The following is a 26,893-nucleotide window of genomic DNA, read 5'->3' as shown; positions in this document are numbered from 1 at the left end:
TTTTCATACCCAAATGTCTGTTTTCACATCTCTAAACTGAAAGCAAGAACATGCTTTTGATGCAGTAGAATCAGCTGGAATTTTAAAGTGTTTTGGGATTCATCAGTTTTGACAGTGCTATAGAATTTATTGTAAGATCTTCACTGTACACATATCATATAATTGTGCCATTGCAAATGATTTGTACTTGTAGTAAGATTGTGTTGGATCTTTGTGAGATTATGTACACATATATACAGATAGATAGATAGATAGATATAGATATATCCTGTAATGTGAGACTGGAAGCTATTTGAAGCCTCAATACTACAAAAACTTTCCCCATTTAAATGACACTGTAAGAAATAAATTGCATTATGGTGTATGAGTTTTAGTGCACATCCAAACAACTAGATAGCACATTTTTCATGCTGGCTAACTGTGAATGAAGACTGTATCAAAGGGATATAGTGGCCCTATCCACAAATCCACTTATCCTTCATAGTGTCCACTACAATATACTTGATTTCTACTAAATTTGCAAAAGAAAGAGGCAGTTGATAGTGCAATTGGCACTAACTTTCTATAGCATTTCCTGTCACTTAGGTCAGGATGATAGGCCTGTAGTTCCTCCATCCTCCTTCTGGCCCTTCTTGTAGATGCGTGTCACGTTTGCTAGCCTACAGTCAACTGGCACCTCCTCAGTTAGTCAGGACTGCTGATAAATGATTGAAAGCAGCTCAGTGAGCTCTTCTGCCAGCTCCCTCAGTGCCTTTGGGTGCATCTCATCCGGCCTCATAAATCTGTGTGTGTCTAAGTGGTATAACCATTTTCCTTGGATTATGAGGTCTTCGTTTTGCTCTCTGTCTTCCAGCTGAGGCAAAAAAGGCATTAAGCACCTCAGTCTTTTCCTCATCCTTTGTCACTGTGTTTCCACCCACTTCCAATAAACCATGGAAATTCTCCTTAACCCTCCTTTTGTTGCTGATATATCTATAGAAACACTTTTAATTGTCTTTTACAATTAATTTCTAGTTGCAGCCCCTGCCCCAGTGGTTTTGCTGATGGAAGAGGGTATATGAACTGTTATCACTTCAGACAATGGCAGCAGTTACATGCAATTGCTTTCATCAACTGTGTAATCAAATTTATCTGAAATGTCTACCTGTGGTTTTAGGTTGAATTTACTCATGTTCTTTTGAATGCTCACATAATTCTGAACTTTCAGGTGTGTTGGTTTTGTTTTTTTTTCATTAACAGTTAAGTAGGCCTTTCATGACCTTTCGTCTTGGATTTGGACATTGTCATTTAAATTCACACCTTTGTGAACAGACTGTTGAGATTTAACTATCTTTCAAGGATAAATGTGAACTATAGTTTGAAAATTAGAAATGAAATATGCAAAATACGATAGATATGCATTTCTTATTTGTTAGATTATTTATTAGGTTATATTATTTTCAGGGGTTACTATTTCCTAGCATTTCACAAAAACAGTAGCCTAAGTCATATAACAACCCTATTGGAAGTCCACTGGAATGAGTGTAGTGGTCACATTGACTCTCAGTTTTTTATGTCATTCTGTTTTCATATCATTTCAATAAGCCAAATTCATTTACATGACTGTAGGAAGTAACTAAATATGTGTCTAGAGCTAATATCCTATCACTGGAACAAAGGAAATGCAAAGGTAAAGCTGCAGTGAATTCTGTAATACTTGTCAGTTTACCCCTCTGGAATGAAACAAAGGTGCTTAATGTGTGAATACTCTTAGCATTCAAATCCTACCTATTGCACATTGCTTGTTCTTGAGTAATACTCATCTGAATTCCAAACATTCTTTTAAAAAATATTTTCATTGAGAGGTCAAATATGTAAGCAGATTTTTAAAACTGACTTAGTGTTGTGATTTTTAATGGTATTCAAGAATTATCAGTTTTCTTAAGTAATAAACATCTACTTAAAAATAGCATGCTATTTATGTACATTCAAAAAGAATTCTGATTGCTTCATTTAATTGCATGAAATAGAACTGGGGGAATTTAAACTAGGATCTCAGATGGTCTAGTAAAGTTATTAGTTAATTTAATAAAATCATTATTTAAAATTAAAACATTTAAAATTTCAGATTTAATATAAAAATACAGGCAGAACTGCTGTAGAACAATTTCACACTAAGTAACTGGGAAATTGTCTCCATTCAAAATAACTTGTGGTGAAGCTCACAGTCTCTACAAAAAAATAAATTATCAGTATAAAATAAGCTAATTACCAATATAATTATGTTTGGTGTCTTGGTGTCCTGCCTGGAAAATTCCGGTGTGTTTCAGGATCCATGGCTGTAGGGCATATCTTTAACAACGTTTGCTTGTCTATGAAAAACTATTTCCTTTACTAGCTCATAATTTCCTTTCACGCCTTTCTGTCTAAAGTCAGTAGTTTTACCCACATTTTTTCACCCACTTTTTTCACCCACTTTTTAATCCTTTTTCTTTTTTTTCCTGTTGTCTTGGCCAGCTGGACCTAAATTCAATTTCTGAGTCCACGTGTGTTGGCCACAAAAGAAAACAAATATGTCATCACAAATTTTATATGCATGATAAAATAAAATTGTCATAGAAGACAAGAAGAATACAAATCAATTTTTTGTGAATCTGGACTTGGATGTTTTCATATAGTTGTTTTCACAAGAACTTACAGAAATAATAAGATATATAAGATAATGATCAATGCTGAAAACTTAATTATAGGGTCATTGAAACTGAGCAAAGCCTGAGCTGTTCTTTACTAAACTTTTACATATTTTACAGTTATTATATATATGTAAAAATATTCAAGTAAAGGTAATATTTATGTAATTATCTGAAATCCGTAGAAACATACTTTAGCCTTACTTCTCTTTGGGTGCATTCTATGGGTTTATTAAATAATGTTATATTAAAATTTTGAAGGTAATAAGGATACTGGTATACGTGGTTGAGTATGTTATGCATGTTAAAACCATCAGGTTATCTGGCCTATCCTGACAACAGCACAGTTTCTTTCCTTAAAGCATATTCTTCGATGTTCTGTCTACTCTAATTTTAACTATTGCATATAACTGGGTCCCTGAGTCTTTATACTGCTAAACCAGGCACAGTATGAAGTACTAATTCAGAGTTTAGTGATGTGGTGAAAAATCACTGAGGAGTATGTCAAAATCAGCAAGGTGATTTTGACTTTCAACCTAATTCATGTTTGAAATGCAGTCATGGTTTTAGAGAATATAGTATAGAAACAATTGAAAAGCAGAGATGGGAGCCTATATCTTGCCATCACTTTGCATCTGAAACCCACTCACAACACCTAGAAAGCTGCTTGTGGATCAGTGGCAGGCTGTGATCCTTTGCTTTCAATTTTATACCACAGAATGGTATATAATTTATACTTAATACCACAGAATGGTAAACTTTCTCTTTAGACACATATATACATCTCCTTCTATAGAGCACCAGACTCACATCCAAAGATGTTTGCTCCTTGAATTTATGTGGTTTTTTTTTTAATCTTTTAAGTCTTTAACTTATTTTAATATTATCTTATTTTTCTTATTCTTCTTTCCTTCTATACTCCTCAAGCTATCTAGCAGCATTTTGGATATATATAACAGTGACCAGGGAATGGCACCAGCTAATATGAGTCTCACAAATGCTTCTTGCCCAGCTAATCTACCAGTAAAAAGGGAACTCACAGGTAAAAGAACTCTGTGATTTTAGTATTTTATAATTGCAAAAGTGATAGTGTGTCTCTTAAAAGTTGCATAAATCTTACCCATGAAAAAGATATCCATAATTAAATTCCTGAGAATTTTGCACTTTGTAGTTTTGTTTAAGAGAAAGAACAAAGAGCAAGAAGAAATGTTTTCTTTCTGTTCTTGTGTTTAGAAGCTCAGAAACCAGGTTTTTCTTCTGTTTTTTTTATGAACATTATACTTCTAATAAACCTTAATATTTAGAAAACATAGTATATTCTTCCACATGTTGGCTCCTGACCCAGAGTATAAATAAATTATCATCCTTTTAATTTGTTCTAGGGTAGAACAAATGATTCTTTTAAAACTTTACAATAAGTCTATTCAAGGTAAATCTATATTAGTGGATTAAGAACTTTAAAAGTTGCATTCAATTAATCCAAAGAATGCTAAAAATCATGTACAGTTTATTAGTGTCACTCAGAGGAAACAGTGAGTTTGTTCAATATCTTACAAATCTGATTAACTCTTGCATTATGGGATATAGAAAATCCATATTCACATTAGTGTATTGTAAGTTTATCTTGATGTAAAATAGAGCAAATTGGAGAAAAATACCCCTCCATGATATTTCTATGTTCCTAAATAAAAAATATTGTGCAATAAAAAGAGCTTAAGCACCCTGCTAGCTTGTGCAAAATTTAGTATTGGTAGAATATAGATTTGCCTATTATCTGCTTTAATAATAGTAATGTAGTAAAAGGACTGGAAGTCTGGTCTTTGTGACAAGAGGCCATTTTGGAAAGGTGAAAGAAGTACTGAAATTTCATCTTAAGAACTATTTTAATAAATGTTACTTTCTGTCAGAAGCAGATACAAGAGCAATGGCAAAGGAGAGACAAAAAAAGGATAACCACAATCTCAGTAAGTATATGTTAATCTTCCATCTCATTAATTGGAATGTATGGAGAATGCAAAAATATTAGACATTAGCTACCCCATTTCTGCTCATCTTCTAGATCAGCATATTACTAGGCTAATCAAATTGAACTCAGACTCCAAACACAGCCAACCACAGAGCTTTCTTTCCTGAAATTAGTTTCATTCTTTGAATATTGTAATTTATTTATTTCCATATAATCGCCTGCTATTATGTTTTTATCCTATGACTGTACACTTGATGTTGTCTCTAAGAATTACAGTGCAAAACAGACAAGAAAGGAGAGAGATGATGAGAAAAACAACAGTGAACATCAAGTCTTCATACATTATTTACTGAAATGTACAAGAAAGAGGCTCTATCTCTCGATGGGTGATATGGAGGGAAAAAAAATTGCATAGTATATCAGATAATTACGAATGGTTGTTAAGCACTTAAAGTTACGGAAATTGTACGTCACAAAAGGAGATCAGGGTAGGACTGGGTGAGACTCACAGTGTTCTGACTGACACAAAACCCCTGTAACCTCTGTAATCTGGGATACACTTCTGTTTCCTTTGTGGAGAGCAGTGCATCCAGGTATGGATGTTAGGTGTTTTGATTTAGAGGAATTGTGTTCTTAGAACATAGTGAAATTCATAGTTTAGTGTCTAAATACAGTTTATACAGAATAGAAGAAAAAAATCAGTTTTATTATTGAGAGAAGATTGCCTATAAAGTTAGGCAACTTTTCCCTCTAAAGGATAATTTGAAACAAAAAGCCTGAAGGATTCTTTTTGGAAATTTGGAAATTTCTGTTGAATAAAGTAGTTACATTTCCCAGTTCTCCTTTCCACTTTTTCCAGCAGAAATATTATAGGAGTTGCATTTGATGATCCTTTTGAATCACTTCCCACTCAAGATATTCTATGATTCTATGAATTTAAATCCAAATTAGTAATTACTTAATAGCCACTATTTATATCTTTATTCTCTTATTTATATCTTAGTTCTCTGGCCATTCCAGTAATCTTAGAGGCTTTACTTGCATGAAATTACATGCCTAAAAGTGCACATCCACTGGCATAATGTGCTAGCAACCACTGTGGACAACTTTCTGCTACTCAAAATATCTGGAAGGCATCCTTATGTCTGTCTGTAATTTTTTTGTGTACTACAGACAGACCATGTAGATTGTTAGAACTGTTGCTAGCACGTAATCTCTGAAATACTAATGCAGCTGCTCTCTGTCTTGTTTGGGCAGGAATGGGGAGTTTTTGCTGGTCTAGGAAAGGTGGTGGGTAGGAGTTGTCTGGAACTACAAGGGGAAAGACAGGCTCATACGTACATTAGGGATGGCTGGTCCTACCATTTCCTCCATTGTTTATTTTGGCTCTGAGGTCTTCCTTCCTAATCTCAGGAGAAATGTCTGAGAACTTTCCCTCACTACTGGTGACTAAGCTGAAGGCAGTATGCCATGATGATAGCATCGCAGACAGGCAGCGTCTGTTTTGGTTTAGCTCCAGTCATACACTTCAGAGCTCAAAGTCTCTCTGGAGATAGCTGTACTATCTAATGGCTTGGACATAATAATGTGTTGCATATAAAGGCTTTATTAGTGTAATTTACTCTTTTATAAGGACCAGGTTTCTTAGACATGATCTGAAAAATCTGTTTGTAGAACTTGATTGGAACTATACAAACATTCAATATTCAGGTTGAATTTAAGTCCACATTTTGCAAAAATGTTCTTGTACATTCTCATACCAAGGAGAACAAAGGAACTACAAAAAATTTCCCGTTGAAAGGTTATATCCTCAATGAAACCATGAGAAGGGATTTAGATTTAGGAAATTGAACCACGTCACACAACAGCAAGAGTTTAAACCATTAGAAAACACTTCCTTTTTTTTTTTTCTTCCAAGTAAAGAATGTTTTATTGTCATCCTGTCCATGTAGTTTGAAAAATCATTTTCTGGTTTGGTTTATGTATAATTTTGACCCTTGAAATATTATTGATAACTCAGGATATCACTGGAACTCTAGTAGACATATATCAGGAAAACTCTATTGAAACATGTTTCCAAGTTTCAAAATTTCCCCCTAACTCATTAGCACAACCACTGAAAGTTTCTTTTCAGGAAAACATAAAAAAGAATAGAAATAAAAAAAATTCTGTAGGTGTCCACTTGTAAAGATAATTTTTTTTTACCTTGTTTTTTAGCCAATATTTAGTTGACCATTTTTTGATGAGTATCTTGCAGAGCTTTTCCACATTGTAAATATTAATGAAACAACAGCTATTATGCCATAGGACTTTATAGCTAAGGCACATTCCTTAACTCTGTTTGCCCTGCCATTATTTTGCCAACATAACTGAAATATATATTTTAATTTTTTCAGTTGCTATGTGCTTTTGTACACTGTGCTCTCCTACAAGATCCAGCACATTCATGTCAATGGGATACAAGAGTTCACTTAGCAGTACACTCAGGAGGATTATATTATCTGTCTTCTGCACGTGTGAATCATGACTGCAAAACCTGAGATGCTTTAATTTGTTGAGTGAAATTCCTATTTCTAGAGAGATCAAGACAAAATACATCCCACCAAGGTAGAACACTTCATCAGAATAAATAACAACACTCAGGGAGTTCCTGGAGCTGTAATCAGCTAGGGAGGAAACAACAGACTACTGCACAAATCTAAGAGCCTCACAGGGACAGGAAGAAAACACTTTTATGTACTGGAAGAAGTAAAGGACTAAAAGTGATCTAAGTGGTGGGTCTGAGACTGGAAGCAACATGCTCATGTGACCCTGAGAAGACTGAAGTCAGCCTTGAAAGACCAGCTAGAATGCCCTTGGTTGAACACGTATACTTTAGCTCTACTGGGCTTTTTGTATTTATATTTAAAATTAGGACATTAAATTTTAAGTGAACATCTCCATATGTGGAGCACTGATCTGTTTTGCCCATGTTCTAAGCTGGACAGGGCTGGTCTGACAGAGGACAGTGGCACTAGCATATTGAGCCCAAGGTAAGGTCTTCCAAGATGAAAAGGATGAAAGGAGCAGCTCAATGTGATGTTAGTGATGGTCCAAAACTGAATCCTGCTCATTCAGTGAGATTTGGATTGAGTTAAAGTATAAAGTGGAGGGAAGGGACAAAAATGCGAGTTCACGTCAGTAGAGACTGCTGGTCTTTGACAGCCAGCAGTACCCCAATGGGACTATATTCTCACTGAATATACTTACCATGTCACAATTATATACAATTAATCCCCCAAAGTGTTGAGATGTCCTTTGTACCTATACATTAGAAAATGTTAAGTTTCTCAAGGTCACATACTCCAGCCTGGATACCAGTACAATGCTGGTAAAGTGAACTGAGAGCACAGAGAGTCAGACACAATTTTAAGATGCTTATCTTGTGTTTTTCTCTTTCTAACTAAACTACAAAGTAACCTGAGATATCCTACATAGTTTGTCTTAGAAGAAGCATAAATTTAAATCCATAAAATATATATTTATTATTTAAACTGTGTTTTTATTCATTTTCTGTGTGTTTTAAAAGTTATTGTAAACATGCTTCTGCTTTCCATACCCAAAGGAAAGAGATGTGCTGGGGATGAAGTGTTTCTGAAACGCAATATTTCTCTGTTTCAGTGAGGGGATATGGTTGCAGTTATGTCCTCTTTCTGATCTGAAATGCTGGCAACTGTAAATAAGGGATAGTGGAGCTCTTACCTGCGATCTGTAACATGAGTTCTGCCAAACTATGAATTGCTAGATGAGTTGTCTTGTGACCCTGTTGAAGTCACCAGCAAAACTGCCAAACTGAAATCTCTGTTCTGTACAAGCATGGTGGAGAAAGGCTACAGAAACATTAGGAAAAGGAAGTGTTAGCTCACATTTAGACAATATGCGACTATTTAATTCTCTAGAAGTCTAGCGGCTAATGGAGGAAAAAACTGATAGGTAAGGTAAGATACAGATGGTACTAATCAGGCGGTTTGTCCTGAGAATAAGTCAGAGACAGGTAGGAGCTCATGTTGGGACTGCTATTTGAGGAAGAAATTTTCTGTGCATCAACTGACTGACTTGTTTAGAACTAATTAAAATGTTCTATGTTGAATTTCACCAAGAATATTTCACTATAAATGTAGTAACTGTTTCTTTTTAACAGTTGAGAGAAGAAGAAGGTATAATATTAACTACCGAATCAAGGAGCTTGGCACCCTCATCCCCAAGTCCAATGATCCGTGAGTTCAACAGTCTTTCCTAAAATAACGTTTATAGTTTAAATACAAGAATAAAAGAGACAGTAGTATATACTGGCTATAGGATTGAGTAATGGGATACAAAATCTTCCATGCCAGATCAGGCTGTTAAAGTAACAAGCCTTTGACAGATTTTTGGTGCCTGTCGGAAAAACTCATCTGAAATGATAATAAAATGAAAAAAATTCCAGGGTGTTTAAGAGTGACTGCCACATCAAGGGAATACAAGCAAACAAATTAAAACCAAACAAAACCAAAAATAGAAAAGAAAAAAAGATAAGCCAAACAGCAGAAAGTCCATCTCTCTGTCCCTGGGCACAATTGTGTGGTGTCTCTGGAGAAGGAAGGAGTGATGCTTTCAGCCCTTGCTATGGCCCTCTAGTGGGATAACTCAAAATTCACGTTGTCACTGTCTGCCCGTTGACTAAGGCAAAAAAAATCAGTACAAGAGTCTGTAGACTGAGCATTTTTCAAAAGTCCTGCACTCAGTGCAGGGAAAAACACCAGTCCTAAAATGCAAGGATTAAAGTAATAATTGATACAATTGCTATAATAATATCATATTATACTAATGTATACACTTACAGTAACTCAAAATGCATATTGCTTGACCGCTACCTGGATTCCCTTAAAGCTTATATTTGTCATCAATATGAAAAAGGTTGTCTAGTAGAAAAGCCCACTGCAGGATTAGCAATAACAGTTCAGTGTGATATTTAAAGTTGAACTTTAGCCTTAGATTTCTCACGTCACTCGGGGAAGACTTAAGACCATGCACTACCATGATTGTGACTTGCATAAAATTGATTATACAGATTTTGTCTTTATCATTTACATGTCAATACAGACATGCGTGATACTTCAAATGAAAACATCTATTTCAGCCTTTTTTTTCCTTAGCACTAAGAAACTTTTGTTTCTGTTAAGGATTTCTGGAACAATATAAAGCTATGTGAGACTTACAAAAGTGCAAGATTAGCTTCACTTGGAGTGAAATCGCCAGAGAGAAAGCTAACATACTGCATCCATTTTAGAGAATTCACCAACCTGGCTCCTTCTATAGCATTCACCCGAGATTAGATAAATGGGCATGTTTTTGTTATTAATATAGAATTAGGTATTACAGCTGAGTTAAAATAAAAAGGGCTTTAAGTACCTAAAAAAAGTTTGGGCTGTATTGCAAGCACAGACTGGTAGAAGCATTTTAATTTTGCTGATGCATCTTTCGGTATCAATACTATTTGGGCAAATAATTGAAAGATTTCTCAGATAAACAGTGGATGGCACTGTTGGTTTGCAGCTATAAAGCAATAACAGAAGGCAGTTAGACTGCAATTAGAGATGAGCATGAGGTACAAATTCCAGTTGCGATTTTTGGTTGCCTACAGAGGTGTTTCAGTTACATGTTTTGTTCTGGATTCAGGTTTAGTTTGTGAACTTAATCAAAACATTAATACCAAGAGCAATCACTTAGGTTGTTCTTGAAATGAATTATCTGGGCCTGCAGTTTTGCTCCAGCAAGTGGATGGTGGACTTTACCCACAGATTCTGGTGGTGCTGCCTGATGAAAAAGTCTCAGGTATAGATTCTGCAGTCATTGCCTTATCTTGTTTTAATCTGCAAACCCATGACTGAGTTCAACAGTGTGACAGACCCAGAGTGGTTTATGTTTACAAAAACACAAGGTAAACTTAAGTATCTCACATTCTGAAGACTACTGTCTTCAAAAGGCTGGTAATCAGTACTCCTTTTGAAAGTAAGCCTATTTAAAAGTTTTCAAGTTGGTGTTAAGAAAAGAAAGGCATCAAAAAGTGCAGGGCTTTTGAAACACTAGCTTGCAACATTACTATAGCTTTGTGCCAGGATAAATTAATCCAAAGTGTAAAACACTTTTTTTTGTATTTGTATTTTTAGATGGAAATATATAATTCGAGTATGTTGTTTTGTCGGCTAAGCAGATTAAAGTTACTACTATTTCCTTTAGGTTTGGTCCTGTGTTGCCAAATCATAACTCAATGTCCTTACCCTCTCTTTCAGTTCTTGCTTTTCCCTTCATAACACCTTACTGTGCCCCCAATCTCCCCCTCTTCTTTGAAAGAAAGAGATTTATCATGTCTTACAATACTTCATCTGTAGCATTTTATCACATATAGCATTTTTACTCTTATATTGATTTTAGAAAATTCTTCTTATAGTGGAAACTTAGCTGTATAAGGAGAAGCCTAACTGATGCTTAGACTAATGACAGTGAGAAAAATCAGCCTTTGCATTGAAGAGCAAATATTGCTATAACTAAGCCATTGTGGTTAGCATGCCTGTCCCAGATGGCTTGCTTCAAGAAGATTACATTCAGAGTCAGGAACAGAAAAGGACATTTTTTTATGCCATTTGGAAACCTTTTATGATTTATATTTCTTAGAAGTGCTTTGTGGGGTTTTTATTTCACTTTTGTTTTGTTAGTTATATAGTGAACTTGTTTGGCTCCTGTAGAGCTTCTGCAGGGACTTTCTTTTGACTGGCTTAAACCCCTATCCTTTTCACTTTTTCTTTTTTTTTTTTTTTTTTTTTTTTAATTTAACAATAAAAGTGTGGATTACATTGCTTAAATGAATGGGTATTTTAAGTTCACTTCATCAGCATTAGAAAATGGACATAAGTATGAGTTAAAAAGAACTTTGACTCTTTTGTTTAATCTTCAATGCTTAGATATCCAAGTGCTAGATAATTCAGAAATGCAAATCAGTTATACAGAAGAATTCCAAAAATAGACTTTTAAAAATGCCAGAAATAGTCATATTTTGTTGGAAAGCTCATAAAATACTCCTTTAATATACTCACTTTTCCATTTGTGTTCAGCCTTTCGGAATCCACCTTTTGGGTGGTTAACAGGACTTCACACTGTGATGGAGTCTGAAAGTGCCTACACAAGAATGGTTTTATGGTAGACAGACTTCAATTATCAGAAAACCAAAGAAGAAAAAAACCCCTTCCTTCAAGAATTCTAGTCATTTTACAGACCTAGGATGTTAGGAAAACCACTGAGGATTTGGGCATAAGCAGTGGTTTGCTCTCACTCTCTCCTCTCTTCTCTCTGCATCTGCCTGAGCCTGACCTTCTCTCTGCTCTCTGGTTGCTCCAGCAGCCAGCACAGCCACATTTCTTGTACAGGAAAAGCTTATGTATGCTCCTGCTATTACAAAGTGGAAACTTACTGCCTCTTTCAGAATACACTTTGCAATTGTGCAAGTCATCAAAACAAGTACAAAGTCCTTCAAAGTATTTTTTCGAGGAAGCACACGTTACCGTAAATTTCTCAAGAAACAGGGAAAGAAATGGTCTGCAAACATGGTTTCAACTTTGCAAATGTCTTTGTTATTAGTAACTGTCCTGTGCCTGGCAAACCCTGTGACTATCACACTCTCACAAATGCTGTTTTTGTTATTTAGTTCTAATCTTAGATGACCAAATGCTCTGGTTCTTCCTACAGGAGTTCAACTTCTTTAAATTAGTGAAGCTCCTTTGACTTAACAAAGTTAAATTAACGGAAATGAGTTGAAGATCAATCTCTTGTGTATATTTTGTTTCTCCAAAATGGGAAACTCTCCTAGGTGAGAGTTACATGTTTTGTTCTGAGCATTTGAGTTTTCTAGAGAGATTCAGATCTTAAAGTTAGGAGGAGCCAGGGTTCAGAGACAATAAAACATGGGTTTTTACTTATTTTTTACTTTTCCATGCAAATCTTCTGAAGTGTGGTAGACCTCTGTTAGTTAAACTCAAGAACACATGTAGCTTGCTAAAAATTTCAAATTATTGCACCACATGCACACACAGAAACAAAAATGAAATCTTCCTTTGCAGAGGCCATTGCTGATGACCAGACCTGCAAAAGTTCTTACTGTTTTCAAATGACTTTATTCACATGTAGAATTTCCCATGTGTTTCAATATCTACAGAACGAAGTATTATATGCATTCAATAAAAATGAAGGCTAAGAAAAACAAAAGCAAAGCAAAACAAACCAACAACAAATAAAACCGCACACACAACCCCCTAAAAAAAAATCCCCCCGCCCAAAAAAAGAAAACCAAACAAGAAAGGAAGTAATAGACAGTGAAAGAGTAAAATGGAAAAAAATTCCTGCCATCTCCAAGACTCAGTAGATCTATATCTTACTTTGTAGATTCAAACCAGTTAAGAATGTAAGTATTTTTTTTATTTTTTCTGTTTTTATAAAGTGGTTTCCAATTAAATGAGTAACAACTGCCAATGATTGTTTAGATTTTAAAGGTTCTCAAATGGGTTTGTAAGCCTTTTCATTTCAATTTTTATCTCTATTATATATAAGCACAATATATAAATCTCTAAAAGCAAATCCCATAATTTCCTAGTGCCCCTTTTATAATTTTTTGGATAGCTTTCTTTATTTGCACCCAATTTAGAAAGCATTGTTTTCAGAGAAATAACAGAAACCTAATAACCAATCACAGAATTCCTGAATTCTTCTTACACATTTTGTGCTTTGAGATAATCCCTTTTCAAATGCTAGGTTGTTTTTATTTCCCATCATAGATTGCATTTCTCCACAGTATGTACTCGAGGCATTCTTACTCCTCTAGTGCTTTTCAAAGTTGCCATGAGCTGCTGATGGCAGTCAAAGATTTGTCCAGAAAATATGCATTATTATGCATACTAAAAACTTCCTTAACATTTACAGTTTGAATGTAAACCACATGCGAGAAGAAAGTCCTCTGCTACGAGGGAGCCCATGGGATGCTGACAGGGAAATGTTCTGTCCTCCCACCTGGGCAAGAAATTCAGGGAGAAGAAGGAAGGGGTAGAGGAACTGCCAAGATATGACTCAGCTGTCATGAGGGAGACATGTTCTGTTCTTGGCTCCCAGTCATCTCTCTGTTCTAGCGTTTTTGACCATGGAATGTCTAAATAAGAATACACACCCACTTCAGTGAGCAGCTTCTGATGTTTTGGCTTTGCAGACAGCAGGATCTGAGACAATAATTATTTTCTCTCTGACCTCCTCACCTTCTAATCCCAAAAAGCTGTGCATTCTTGGCACACATACTGAGGTGAGGGGAGGTCCTATATGCTGAAGCCCCACACTTTGTGTGCTTCCCAGAGTGAACAGACATGAGTTTGAGCACTCTTGGACCAAAAAATGTTTCTCCCAAATCTCTAGCAAATTGTCTGAATTTTATGATATGGTTAAACACTGTAACACTTTATCACAAATAATTTTGTGTATTCTTGTGAGTGCCTTAAAGCTACCAGCTCTGTAAGGTTTTATCCCTAGTAAAGTGCATCAGGAAAAGCTGAGTAGCCTGGATCCCTAAATCCTGTACTTGCCTGGCTTTTGCCCTATATATTCAGTAGAAAAACAACTGCATTGGCAGAAGTCTATAAGGGTGCTTAGCCTTGGGGTAAGGGTGAAAGGTTCCTTAGGCACTTACTCTGAGAAGCTGAACACAAAACATCTGCAATAATTTTATTCACCACAGGTGAACACAAGAGTAGGGGCAAATCTCATTAACTGAAACAACCAAAGACAATAGAAAAAAAACCCAAAACAATAAGCTATTAGAGAATGTCTGAAGGAGGGCCATGAGAATGGGGAAGGGACTAGAGGGGAAACCTTATGAGGGGCAGCTGAAGTCAATTGGTTTGTTCAGCCTGGAGGAGACTGAATGGAGACCTCACTGTAGTCTACAACTTCCTTGTGAGGGGAAGTGGAGGGGCAGGTACCAATCTCTTCACTCTGTTGGCCAGTGACAGGATCCAAAGAAACAACATGAAGCTGAGTCAGGAGATGTTTAGGTTGGGTGTCAGGAAAAAGTTTTTCACCCAGAGGTTGGTTGAACACCCAGGGATGTGGTCACAGCACCAAGCCTGTCTGAGTTCAAGAAGCATTTGGACAATGCTCTCAGGCACATGGTGTGATTCTGTGCAAGGCCAGGAGTTGGACTCGATGGTCCTGATGGATCCCTTCCAACTCAGCATATTCTATGATTCTATGATTTTATGAATAAGGGAAAGTGATGATAGACTGGAATATAATTTATATTTCTTTTTGCCTCTATAAATGCCAGCAAGTAAATATATGGTATTGTAGATATTAAAAAAATACTTGCCCCTCCCAGTGTCAGATTCTTAGTTGCAAAAATAACTTTTCCTTCTCAGGGTTGTGTTATAGGGCCAGAACCTTGGCCAACCTTGTGCTCAGCCTAAGCAGTCTTGCAGTGAATTAGATAGTTTGGATAAACCCGTATATCTGTGTATTTAATGCAGCAGATGAATTCTGTATCTTAGAATATTGAAATGTATTAGAAAGTAAACATTTTCCACAAATTTCATTCCTGTTCCAAGGCCTCCAAGACCTGAGTTAAAGGAATACATGAAAAGTTGATAAATGCATACATGAAAATCCTTGAACAGATGCATTTAAACAAGTGTTTTATTGCTGTAAGGTTGCTTGTAAGCTGGAAGTTAAACCACTATTTCCTGAATGATGGGCAGATTTAATCTAATTTTTTTGCAAGGCTTTTATTTTGAGTTAGGGTCTGCATGTAGCTGCGTATTTTATGTTGTTTCAAGATTTTTGAACATGATTTGTGTCATTCCCTAGTCATTATGGTTAAAGAAGTGTGATTTTTCTGGTCTGTCATCAATGAGGAGTGGCATTCAGCACAGATAATATTTTTCTCTACAAGCATAAAAGCAACCTCATTAGTAAGTCAGGTAAAAGGAGTAGTATATTCAAAATGATCTTTAAAAATTTAGGTTTAAGTCCTCAGTAATGTATATTTCCTAGTTCATTAATGCAGAAATACTGCACATAGATTTTAATCTTAGAGTTAATAATAAAAGCAATTTTCACTAAAAATATAAAAACTGTAATGGTAGAATCATGATATTGCATTTAGCTCTCCCACAAAAAGTCACTTTATTACTTTCTTTTGACACTTATTTTCATTCTGGGATTAATTTTACTATATAAGGGCTTCTTAACTATTCTATTAAAATTTCCATTCAGAAGCAATAATATCTAAGAGTGAATAATAGTCATGTAAATCATTATTTCATATTAATGTAAAAGATTTTGTAAGTTCTTATGAATTCTGCTGACATGTACAATTGTGAAAAGGTTATCTCTACATTCTACAGTGATATGCGCTGGAACAAAGGGACTATTTTAAAAGCATCAGTGGAGTACATCAAGTGGCTACAGAAAGAACAACAGAGAGCCAGAGAATTAGAACATAGGCAAAAGAAATTAGAGCATGCTAACAGAAGACTCCTACTCCGAATTCAGGTTTGTATAACTGTTGCCATGAACTACAAAGCTTTCTTAGTACTTATCCCTCATCAAATTTTATTAATCTATGTAATTTTTCCCCAAATGACATTTATTAAAAATGAATTGGCTTTCCTATTTATTTTTGTGTGTATTGGAGAGGGGGTATTTTTTAGGTTTCTAGGAAATTTCTTTGATAATTATACCTTACATAAAGGAATTCACGGAAAGTTAATAAAGTATTTGTACAAACAGTTTCATTATGTATGTGTTAGAGCGAGAGAAAGACAAAAAAGATAAGGAAAAAAATGTGTCCCTGTAGCCAAAAATCAATACTGGACACAAAATTCCCTTCAGTATTTTCATTTTCCCTTTGTAGCCATTTCACACATTACACTTCCTTGGTTATAGTGTGCTATATTATATCTACTTTTTACAAGAAGAGATGGAATACAGCCCTTCATAGCTTGAAAGGCAAGATTCTAATATAGACACACACGTATGAAAATGGGATGAATGGATAGGTAGATAGATAGACAGACATAAAATCGATCATCTTACATATGCTGATTTACTTATATAACTGTATATCATAAGCATCACCAAGTAAAGACTCTTCTGTTTCTCTGGATAGCAGTGGATAACAAATTTTCAAGTTGCAACATTTTTCTACCATTTTCATTGGATTCAGTATGCAGTGGGTGTAGAAGGTGTCCTATCTCTTATGTTCCTGTAGGATAGTTGCTTAAAGACAGAGGGGGAGATGAAAACACTTGAGTGGCAAATTTTCATAGACTAATTTAATATTTTAAAATGTAGTCTCACAACTGGATAAAAAGTATAATTAATTTGCATGCATGATTCCTGTACTTACTGCAATAGTTCTGAAGAAACTCTGTCTTTTAAAGTTGTTGTCTAATCATTTTCATTTGAAATGTTAGGAACTGGAGATCCAGGCACGTGCACATGGCCTCCCAGTCATGTCTTCACTCACTGCTGTCGATTTAGCTGCACAGGTCATCAAGCAACAGTCTTATCCAGAGGAGAACTCTGTAGACTACTCTCAACAAATGCCTCTGGTACATGGACAAAATTCTGATGTTTGTGATGGATCTACAGCCTTTTCTGATCCACTTTCACACTTCACGGATTTGTCCTTCAGTGCAGCTTTAAAAGAAGAACAACGTCTAGAGGAAATTTTATTGGATGACACAGTGTCGCCATTTGGAACAGATCCGCTCTTGTCCTCCACGTCCCCAGCTGCATCAAAAGAGAGCAGCAGGAGAAGCAGCTTTAGCACAGATGATGGAGATGATTTATAAAAACAGAAGTGGTCTCATACTTCTGTAAACCACTTGCTAAAAGACCGCGTTGAATGTAAGCATGTTGTTTGTTCTTACTTTAAATACTTATAAGGAGAGACACTGTGAAGATGTTACTACATGACAAAGGTTTAAATCAGCCCTTACTTCACAGGAAAATGAGATGGACATGAACTCATATCACTTTGGCCCAAATTTACCTTCTGTTCACAGCTGACATTTGCATAAATGTTTCTTCACTGGGAATATTTCTACTATCATTTCATGACTTACAGTACTACAAAAGTGGTTACCACAAAAGGAATACCCATGTTACAAAACTGTATTCAAACTCTTTTCAATCTACTTACACTTTTTCTGCTAAAAACATGAGTTTTAGTAATTTGCTAATTTCTTTCTTTTATACCACTAAAAATTCTACAAAATGTGAAGCAACAGAGAACTATTTAAGCTGGGAACTGCAGAGATGTTATAGATTTTAAAATTTAAAAATAAAGGTGGTAATGCTTTCACACAAGTAAAGTAAGCATGCAGTTTAAACTGTGTAGGCTTCTCTTTAAAAGGAGAAAATCCATTAAGCTTTCCATGGAATGCCATTAATTGTTTTTTTTTATTTCATTTGTAGAAAAAGAACACTCTTTTAATATATATTTTAATGACACAGAAGAAAAATGAAAGCTAACATAATGACGGAGACTCAAATGAACTGAGACAGAAAAAGATATGGCATTGCAGCAGAAAGGCTGTATGGATGTACAAGACAGCACAGACACTCCATGTTACAATTAGCACAATTTAAAACTACTGGTAATAGTGCTATGTCAGCTGCTTATTTCAAGAATATTCAAACTGTGTCCTTTTTTATGTAGAAGAGATTGGAATTCAGAGATATAATCCTGTGCTTTTAGATGATGCTTTCAATTCCTTTGGCAGCACAGTGAGGTTTTTCCAAAGGGACTCTATCCATATGCCTTTGATCCATTTGGACTCAGAGGTAAATGACAAGATTCCCATTCCATACACTTGAAACAAAGATAATGTAATTTCAAATTTGGCTTTAGATTCACCACAGAAAAGCTGAAAAGGAAGACTTTTCAAACTAAAGGGGATATTCAGAAACACTGACGTGATGCACTGCCTCTCATAACTGGCTTGCTAGGAGGGGGCATTCAGAAAACCTGTTCTGATGACTCAGTAAAGACTTGTCAGTTAGAGGGCAGGTAGAAGTCATATCACTTCTATACACAGTGAAATTCTGGAGAGTGATGTATGTTCCTGGAGGACATTAAGTGTAATCATTCTAATTGTAATATTAATAAATGGGAAAATAAACTGGCACAGGTCTTCAAAGCTCTTCCTCAACCAAAGCCAAAAGATCACATCAGGGAATTCTCTAATGATTCAAAATATGTTTCAAAAGTGTGTATTAATTTTACCACAACTGAGCCCGCCTCACAGCCCAGAAATGCCACAGGTTTGGAAACATTAAGAAAAAATTAAAGTGGATGGCTGTTTGTGTTAACATTTTATGTCTTTAAACTCATTAACAAAAACCAGAGCAATTGTTTCTTACTTTTCTGTTATGGGTATCTGGGTCCTCCTCACAGTCCTTGTGAGGTTCGTGTTCCTCCCATGTCATAGCACGTTCCTGACCAACACAGTTAGTGTCATGATAGTTTCATAATTGTAAATTTAGAAGCTGGATAATAAATGACATCCAGATGGCTATGAAAGATGATGGAGTGTCCTATTTCAGAAGAATATTTATAATTTTAGGAAACTCAAGGTCTTCTATGAGCCTGTGCAAACTACGTGGATATAAGCTGGTCTGTAAGCACAGATCTGACCATTAGAAGAGGTTATGATATGCTCCCACTTCATGGTTAAAAATAATAACAACAAAAAACAGGATTCTTGCAAGTTTTTTGGTTTTTTGTTTGGGGGTTTTGTGTTTGTTTGTTTGTTTTTTGGTTTTGTAGTATGTAGGAAAGGACTACAAAAGACAGATGAGTATTACCCAAAGATAATTGGATGTAGGACTGAACACCATCTTAATTGGAGTGCTTCTATAAATTGGATTAATTAAAAGAGGAAGCTTTTTGTCATAGTTTTCCCAAAGACTAGCTAATATTGACATCTGAATACAAAACATGATGAATTAAAAGTAACATTTAGGAGCATATTATGTCTAGTATAGTATGAGTATTTCCATTTAATCTGAGTATTGTCCATATTCAGGAAGGGATATTTGGTTGATATCAAATGCCATTTGTCCTTGTACTGCAGTTTCTACTACATTAGTTTTAAATACACCAGTGTGGATTGCTCATAATGGAGAAAAAGAAATTAAATATGAATGTATTACATGATTTTCCCATTGAACTTTTACATGTGAGTTAGACCATACTTCTGAACTATATTGACTTTAAATAACTCCTGAATTTCATCACTTTTATAAGCACTGTTCTAAAAAAAACATTATAGTGCACCCATTAAATTTTTTAAAGTTGATTTTCATTCTTCTGACAATTGCTTCAGTTTAAAGCACCAGAATTTTTCTCTCTCTTCTTGCATGAGAAACTTGACAAAAGATAGTGAATGTTCTTTTTGCAATATACTGTATTTCATCTATCCTCAGACATATTCAAGCTGTCTTTCTTCACACAAAATCCCCAGCCCCCTTGCTTTAAACACAAAATGCATCAATATCTGCAGGTGTTTATTATGGCAATGGTGTTTCACCAACGCTGCATTTTTTTCTAGTAGAAAGTCATCATAATTAGTGTGTTAGCTAATGGCTATGGGCTGGCTTACAGCTTCACCTTTGAAATTAAGTGGTGGTACAGGGTGCAAAACTAATCTAGGACATTCTGGGGATTAATAGGTGCCACTGAAGGTATTTAGGAGATGTGTGTGCTGGCAGCCACATCCCAGACTTTTTAGAGTAAGCCCTCCCTCTCCCATCGCAGGTTCGGTGATGCTACTGTGAAGTTGAGAGGACTGCTATGGCAGAGCTGAGTACATTCCTAATAGCTTCCACAGAGGAAAGGGATTTCATGACTATCGGGACAAATCTTGACATTCTTGATCAGGCAGAATTTCTTTGCTGTCCATGCAAGTATTATTGGGCTGAAACACGGTGCAAGTGAAATACACTCTTTGGCTATTTCCTACAGAGATCTATTCAGTGAAATCTTGTGAAAGACATGCATAATGTCTGTGGCTCTGGGACTAGAAAAGAATTTAAAGTCTTACAGAGCTTGACCTCCAGCTGGGCAGGGGGTAGGAAAACTGGATATTTTTGTCAAGATGTATTAAATGAGAAGTTCTTGCTTTTGTTTTCAGTAGCAGCTATTCAAAGTTGGTGGACATGTTCCTACAAAATACACAAAACAACAGACTGATAATTACAAAAAAGGAAAGGGACTCACAATATTAACATCTTGTTTAATTCGTGAGATGCATATAGAGCTATACTAAGAACAGAAAACTAAACTATTTCATTGTGCATAGTGTGGATTCTGTGAAAAGCTACAGTAAGTGCAAATAGTTTTAACAAACAGGAACAGTTGCTCTATATAGTAAAATAACTATAGTTCCTTCACTTAATCTTAATATGACCATTGCTATTATAATACCTTTTGAATTTAATAGGATTGTATATATGAATGGAGGATGTAAAATTATTGTAATTTAAAATTATGTTGTCTCTCATATAAGTAAAAGCATTTACATTAGTATTATGAGACTGTAGAATATTTTTATAATAATTGCCATTTTTCATTGTTAACCATATAGTATCTTGTTTTCCAAGTCATTTTATGCAGACAGAATGTACTTTATTACACACTGTACATGCAATCTTTTTACAGTTATGTTTTATATATGCTGGTATTTTATGTTTATTATATGAATATAATTAAAGGACTGAAATTAAAACATCTCTTTATATGCTGTTTATGAAACTTCACTGTCCAGACCCTCAAAAATGCTGTCACAAGACATTATAGTAACATCCACTAAGAACATCTAAGATATCTAACAGACAAAACACTTCACAACTGTTAAACATTTAGACCATTATGATAGATCATGATCCAGTAGCATCCCATTAATAAAAATAATTGATACATTCTTTAATATGGTCTCCAGCCATCTGCTTATTCCTGCTGCTAAAGCTTTGATTTATGGAAAGTGTTTTCAGAATGTTGCAAAATTGCTAGCAGGCATGATGATATCAGTTAAATCACTAAGAAGCTCTACAAAAACCTTTTAATGTACTAGATGTTCCCCAGACAATCTAGAATAAACAGAATATTGTATTTTAAGATATAAAGCATTTTTAAAGCTGATAATTAGGTAGCATTTGGTACTAAAAAATACTTTTACTTAATGAAGTAAGGATTCTGATTTCATTTTGAATTCCTAATATCAAGAGTGCTGCTTTCTTTGGAAGATATTTGGTGCTTTCTGTGCATGAAAAGTTGTACAGTTTGTTGAGTAATATTATGCATTTAATCTATCGTTTTGTAATAGTTCATTGTTTCTTATAAAATAGTACTCATTATTTGTATACATCAGATAAACATTCTATTTGTAATAAAGATTTTTCCAGGCTCTTTATTTTGACAAATCATTAAGACACCCGCATCAGTACTAAAATTGAATATTATTTTAAATATTATTTAAAGTTCAGTGATTAGTTATATAAAGAAGCTTTACTCTTTTGCATATTTTTTATGAACTTAGGATTTGACCATAAAAGGTACTCAGTTCCTTTGTGATGGACTGAGAGCCCTCCGTTTCCTTTGTAGAAAGGAAATGCTCAGCCTGTTGCAGACTCAGACACTTAATGATTAAATAAACAGCATCAGGAAATAAAATCAGAAGTTATTTCAGAGATTAGAAAAGCCTTTTTGATATACTGCTTGATTAAAAGTAGTGATGTTTGCAATTGACAGACAAACAGATTTAATGTCAGCATCATTTGTGCTGACAACCAATGGGAGATTAGAGAAAAATACATGAAGTTGTGATAATAATCAGATCAAAGGTCTAATTATAAAGGAGACGGCAGTAGTGAAGTATGCTAAGGCTTATTGGTTAAATCACTGGTACCCATCAAGTTAAATATATATCAGTTTCATTAATTGGCAACCACAAGACAAGTGTTTTATATTCAGGGCGGTGATGATTTTGATATAATCCACCACATTGTGGTTAAGTATATGATTCATGTAATAAGAAAAAGGTGCCTCCAGGCTATTGTTCCTAGCATGGATTAAAATTTACATATTGCTTCTCCTTATGTCAAAACATCTGGTGCCTGCAAATGCTAACATTTCGTTAAAAAGTTTCACAAGATAGGAAAAGTGGATTGGAAATATTGCATGTGAATCATTCAAGCATTATAATGGAATAAGAGGCTGAGTTATGAACAGGCATATTGAACAGTAGTCAAAGAAATTCATATGCTTACGAGTTTGATAGACAACACTTTGTTGAAGAAGGGGAAATGCCTCAAATCATAAGAAATAAGCAATGGGTTATTTCAAATGTCTTTGAAATATACCATCTCGGTTGCTATCCAAACTGCATTTTCCCCCCAAATAAAATCCCTGTACCTAAGTACATGTGCTAAAGTGCTAAGACTCTGTTTGATACATTAATTTAATTCATGCACTTTCAGATGTTGGCATCCCTACCTGCCATGTAGTTTCCCCAGAAAATTTCATGACTCTTATTTTTACTTTCTTATTTTACAGCAGTATATCAGTGTATAGCAGGGTAAATCTCAAAAGATTTCAATGGCCAGTTATCCTAATTATCTTGCTTCCTTGGAAAACCTATCAGTCCTTGCATTAGCACCTAGACCTAGACTTGTGACCTTTTTCCCTTTGATTTCCAGGGGGGTTGTAAGATGTTAATTTTCAATTATTAAAAAATTTACTTTTTTTGCTGCAAGGTTATCAAGAAAGCTACACGTCACAGATTGCTACGATTAGCTGATACATTACTGTTGGAAACTTTCCTCTTTTTGAATGGAGGAAATAAGCAGTGTTTTCTGTGAAGTTCCTTGATTCAAGTGAGGTATCTATTAATTTTCTGGAATTCATAAATAAACATTCCTACATGGGCATTGTGTTTGCAACAGAGAAACTACTCAGAAAATAATGGTTCCTCCAAAGTGCTTTTGCATTTTTAAAACATACTCCTTGGATTACAAATTTACTTTCCCTTTTAGGCCTCCGGAGTTCTAGCATGTAACATTTGTGTGCCCTAAATCACCACACGATGAGGCCCCAGAGATGTCTCAGGACCATGTGCCTGTGCAACTCAGACAGCAGTCACTCTATTCGGCAACCAACCCCACTGCCAGCAGATTCAAATGAACCTAGCCTCTAGTGGTGAGCCCCATCCTCCCATCTCTCTAAGGAGGGACACCTCTTCCCAGCCTCACTTTCCACCTGGATTTCTTCCTCAGGGCTGGCAGAAGTCTCCTAGTCATTCTGCCTCAAATCCAGACCTGGATCATCTTTCAACCCTGCTTACAGCCAAGAGGTTCAAAATCAGTAAGTATAAAACTGACGTAACACAGCTTGGTATTGGTCCATCAAAGCAAGCCAGGATTTGGGAACATGCTTGAGCTCTTCTGCAGACCCCCCAGACTTCTGAGCCTGAGGACATTTGAACAAGAGGGCTGCTAAACCCTAGCTCTGACCAAGAGCTGTCCCTAGTACAAACCCTGTGAGAACATTAATTCTGTGGATGGTGGTTAACAGGACTTTTGTTTATGGTTTGTTGGTTTTTTTTATCACTTTGCATAAAAACATGTTTGTACATTGTATTGACTTGTAATGGACTTGTCTTCAGTTACCAAAGATTCCTAATTATTTAAGTTTAATATTCAGAGTTGGACAAAAATCTGTTAGCTAAAGTATTTTATATACTCTTCCAGAAGTAGGTTGAGTTAAAGAAAATGTTTCTTTTTAAAACATAAAATGACAACCTTAAAAATTCTTTATGTTATGTCTTTTTATCAATTAGTTAATCTGTAACATGGGCACCTCCTGTCATCATTAAGGAGAGGAACATCAAGAAGAAAAAATCTTGTATTGCTGCAGAGTCATTTGGAAAGTAAAGTGAATAATGAAAATCGTTGCAGAAATACCATTCCATCATATTCACTGGAAAATAGTTTCTACTGTAGAACAGTTAATATACACAGCTGGCTTGCTATAAAAACAAATTGACACAAAACAATTTAGTCTTACTGCAAAGTAAAGTAAGTATGGTCAATTGTAAGCACGGACCAGAGAACTGACTTCTACAATAAACACCCAAGAGGCATTGTCTCCATTTGAGAATTTACAATCCAACTTACACTAAATTTAACTTGCTCTTTTGCAGTAGGCAGAGCATCCTTTGAGCAAGTAAAAGCACAGTATGGGACAACTCAGGTTAAGGGGCAAGAAAAAAAAGAAGGTACATTCTTGATCCCAAAATGTTACAAATGGGATCTGGGACACCCAAAGCAAGATCTCTGCTCAAAGGCAAATATCAGCCTGAAAAGCAGGCAGAGGAGTACCGGGCTGGGCTCTGGCAGAGCCTGTCCCTTCCCAAAGGAAAAGAAATGAGTTTATTTTGTGGTATTCCCAGCTTCTGGTGGGTTGTGAGTACCCTTGCTCATCCATCTCTTTCACATTATTCTCTCACTTTTCAAACTCTGCCAAATTCTGAAAGACAAAACAAAAAAATCTGCACTCCCTTGCTCACTGCTCTTCCTTCTCCAGAGGTTGGTGAAAGCGTGAGGAGCATCAGCTCCTCCTGCTTGTCAGGGACCAGCTGCAGCCTCAGTTGAACCTGGCAGACCAGTCAGTGGTTTAACAGGCTGGTAGCTGGGAAACAGCACCAATGTATGTGAAACACTGGATCAATAAAGTATTATTGAGTTGGAACCAACTTGTGTGTGTTTGAGGAAGGGCAGCCCCAGAACACATATGGAGCAGCTGTCAGCCAAAAGGGCAGCCTGGGAGCCTGTCCACACCCCCTGGAACTCCTAATCCAGCCTCTGATTGCTTACACCACCCCTCACTCTGGCTTGGAGGCACTGAGTAGTCAGTGAGCCAGCCGTTCCACCTGGGAGGAGAGAACATAGTGGTTAAAGCACACAAATACAGGAGCACATAAGCTCCATCTTGCCTTTTCTCTTGGGACCTGCCAGCGCCCTGTGGAGCCGGACCACCATAGGACTCTTTGGTGGTAGCTATTTAATCTAGTTTTCTCTTATTCCCCTCTCTTCTTCTCTTTCTTTACTTCTGTTTCTTCACTTAATCTCTTTCTTGACTCTTTTCTTAATCTCCGGGTAACTTAAAACCAGTGGGTTGGATTCTGCCAAGTTGTACGAGCTGGTGCGTGTTGGATCGGTGCTTTGTAGAATACTCTACCTTGGCTGTATATTACCCCTTTTAAAATTTTAAACTTTTGCCAAGATCCTTACTTCCTCCCATATTAAAAGTGTCTCCTGACAATAGTGTGTAGCTTCTTCTCTTGAAGTTCTCTATCAACCTGCACCTCAGAAAGTCTTCCATCATCCCCATATCACCACTGGCGAATCAGAGCTCAAATCAGTCCAGCAGTTTAGTTACCTTGGTAGCCTCATCTCCTCAGATGGTAAGATTGACAGAGAGATAGACAACAGGTTAGCAAAGGCATATAGTGCTTTTGGAAGACTCCATAAAAGGGTTTGGTGAAATAAAGTACAAAGATCAATGTTTACAGAGCCATTGTGCTATCTACTCTTGTATATGGATCCAAATCATGGGTCATCTACCACCACCACCTGCGACTCCTAGAACGCTTCCATCAACGCTGTCTCCGTACAATACATGCCATGGATTACTTCATTTTGGGGAACTAAATTCTTAAGCGAATTGAGAACAAATGATTTGAGACCATTCATAGGTTGTTTCAGTTAGACTGTAACTTTCTTATTATTCTTTCTCTCTTTGCTCAACGGTGTTCTTAAAGTGCTTGTGCTAGCCAGTAGTAGCCAGAAAATTTGAAAGTAGAAACAGAGACAGTGATCTGATTGACAGCCAAATAAGACTTTCTGTATGTACTCTGAAATAGGGACACAGATTTTGTGTACAGAAATAGTAAAGGTCCTAAGCATACTCCTCATATTCAATATGATGGTATTTTGGAGCTAAGACACTACTCAGAGAGTGGCATGAGGGACTGATCTTGTAGAAAGCATTGCAGTGCTATCATACTTTCCAAGACTTAGAGACCTACATTTCTTTCCTCCTTTATGAAGTAACTTTATAAACATCAATTCTATTCTGTTTTTGGAG

At 35.9% G+C, this 26,893-nt stretch overlaps 1 protein-coding gene across 3 annotated transcripts in view; it reads left to right on the top strand.

Annotated features, from left to right (window-relative positions):
- TFEC (transcription factor EC) overlaps window positions 1–21,478 on the top strand; it is a 38,833-nt gene extending 17,355 nt beyond the window's left edge. For 2 of the 3 annotated variants that reach the window (XM_051795587.1, XM_051795585.1), the window contains 5 exons: window positions 3,597–3,711; window positions 4,577–4,633; window positions 8,816–8,891; window positions 16,086–16,233; window positions 17,157–21,478. In XM_051795587.1, the coding sequence (XP_051651547.1) occupies window positions 3,597–3,711; window positions 4,577–4,633; window positions 8,816–8,891; window positions 16,086–16,233; window positions 17,157–17,537 (777 nt within the window). In that variant the 3' untranslated portion in view covers window positions 17,538–21,478. The remainder of the gene's footprint in view (window positions 1–3,596; window positions 3,712–4,576; window positions 4,634–8,815; window positions 8,892–16,085; window positions 16,234–17,156) is intronic. The other variant, XM_051795586.1, reaches the window with a different exon arrangement.
- Window positions 21,479–26,893: the final 5,415 nt, after the last annotated feature.

Source organism: Manacus candei, unplaced genomic scaffold, assembly GCF_025592945.1.
Source record: "Manacus candei isolate 608988 ecotype Guabito, Panama unplaced genomic scaffold, ASM2559294v1 h1tg000043l, whole genome shotgun sequence".
Lineage (NCBI taxonomy): Eukaryota > Metazoa > Chordata > Aves > Passeriformes > Pipridae > Manacus > Manacus candei.
The sequence above is the reverse complement of the archived record's forward strand: the minus strand, read 5'-3'. Positions and strand labels throughout refer to the sequence as shown.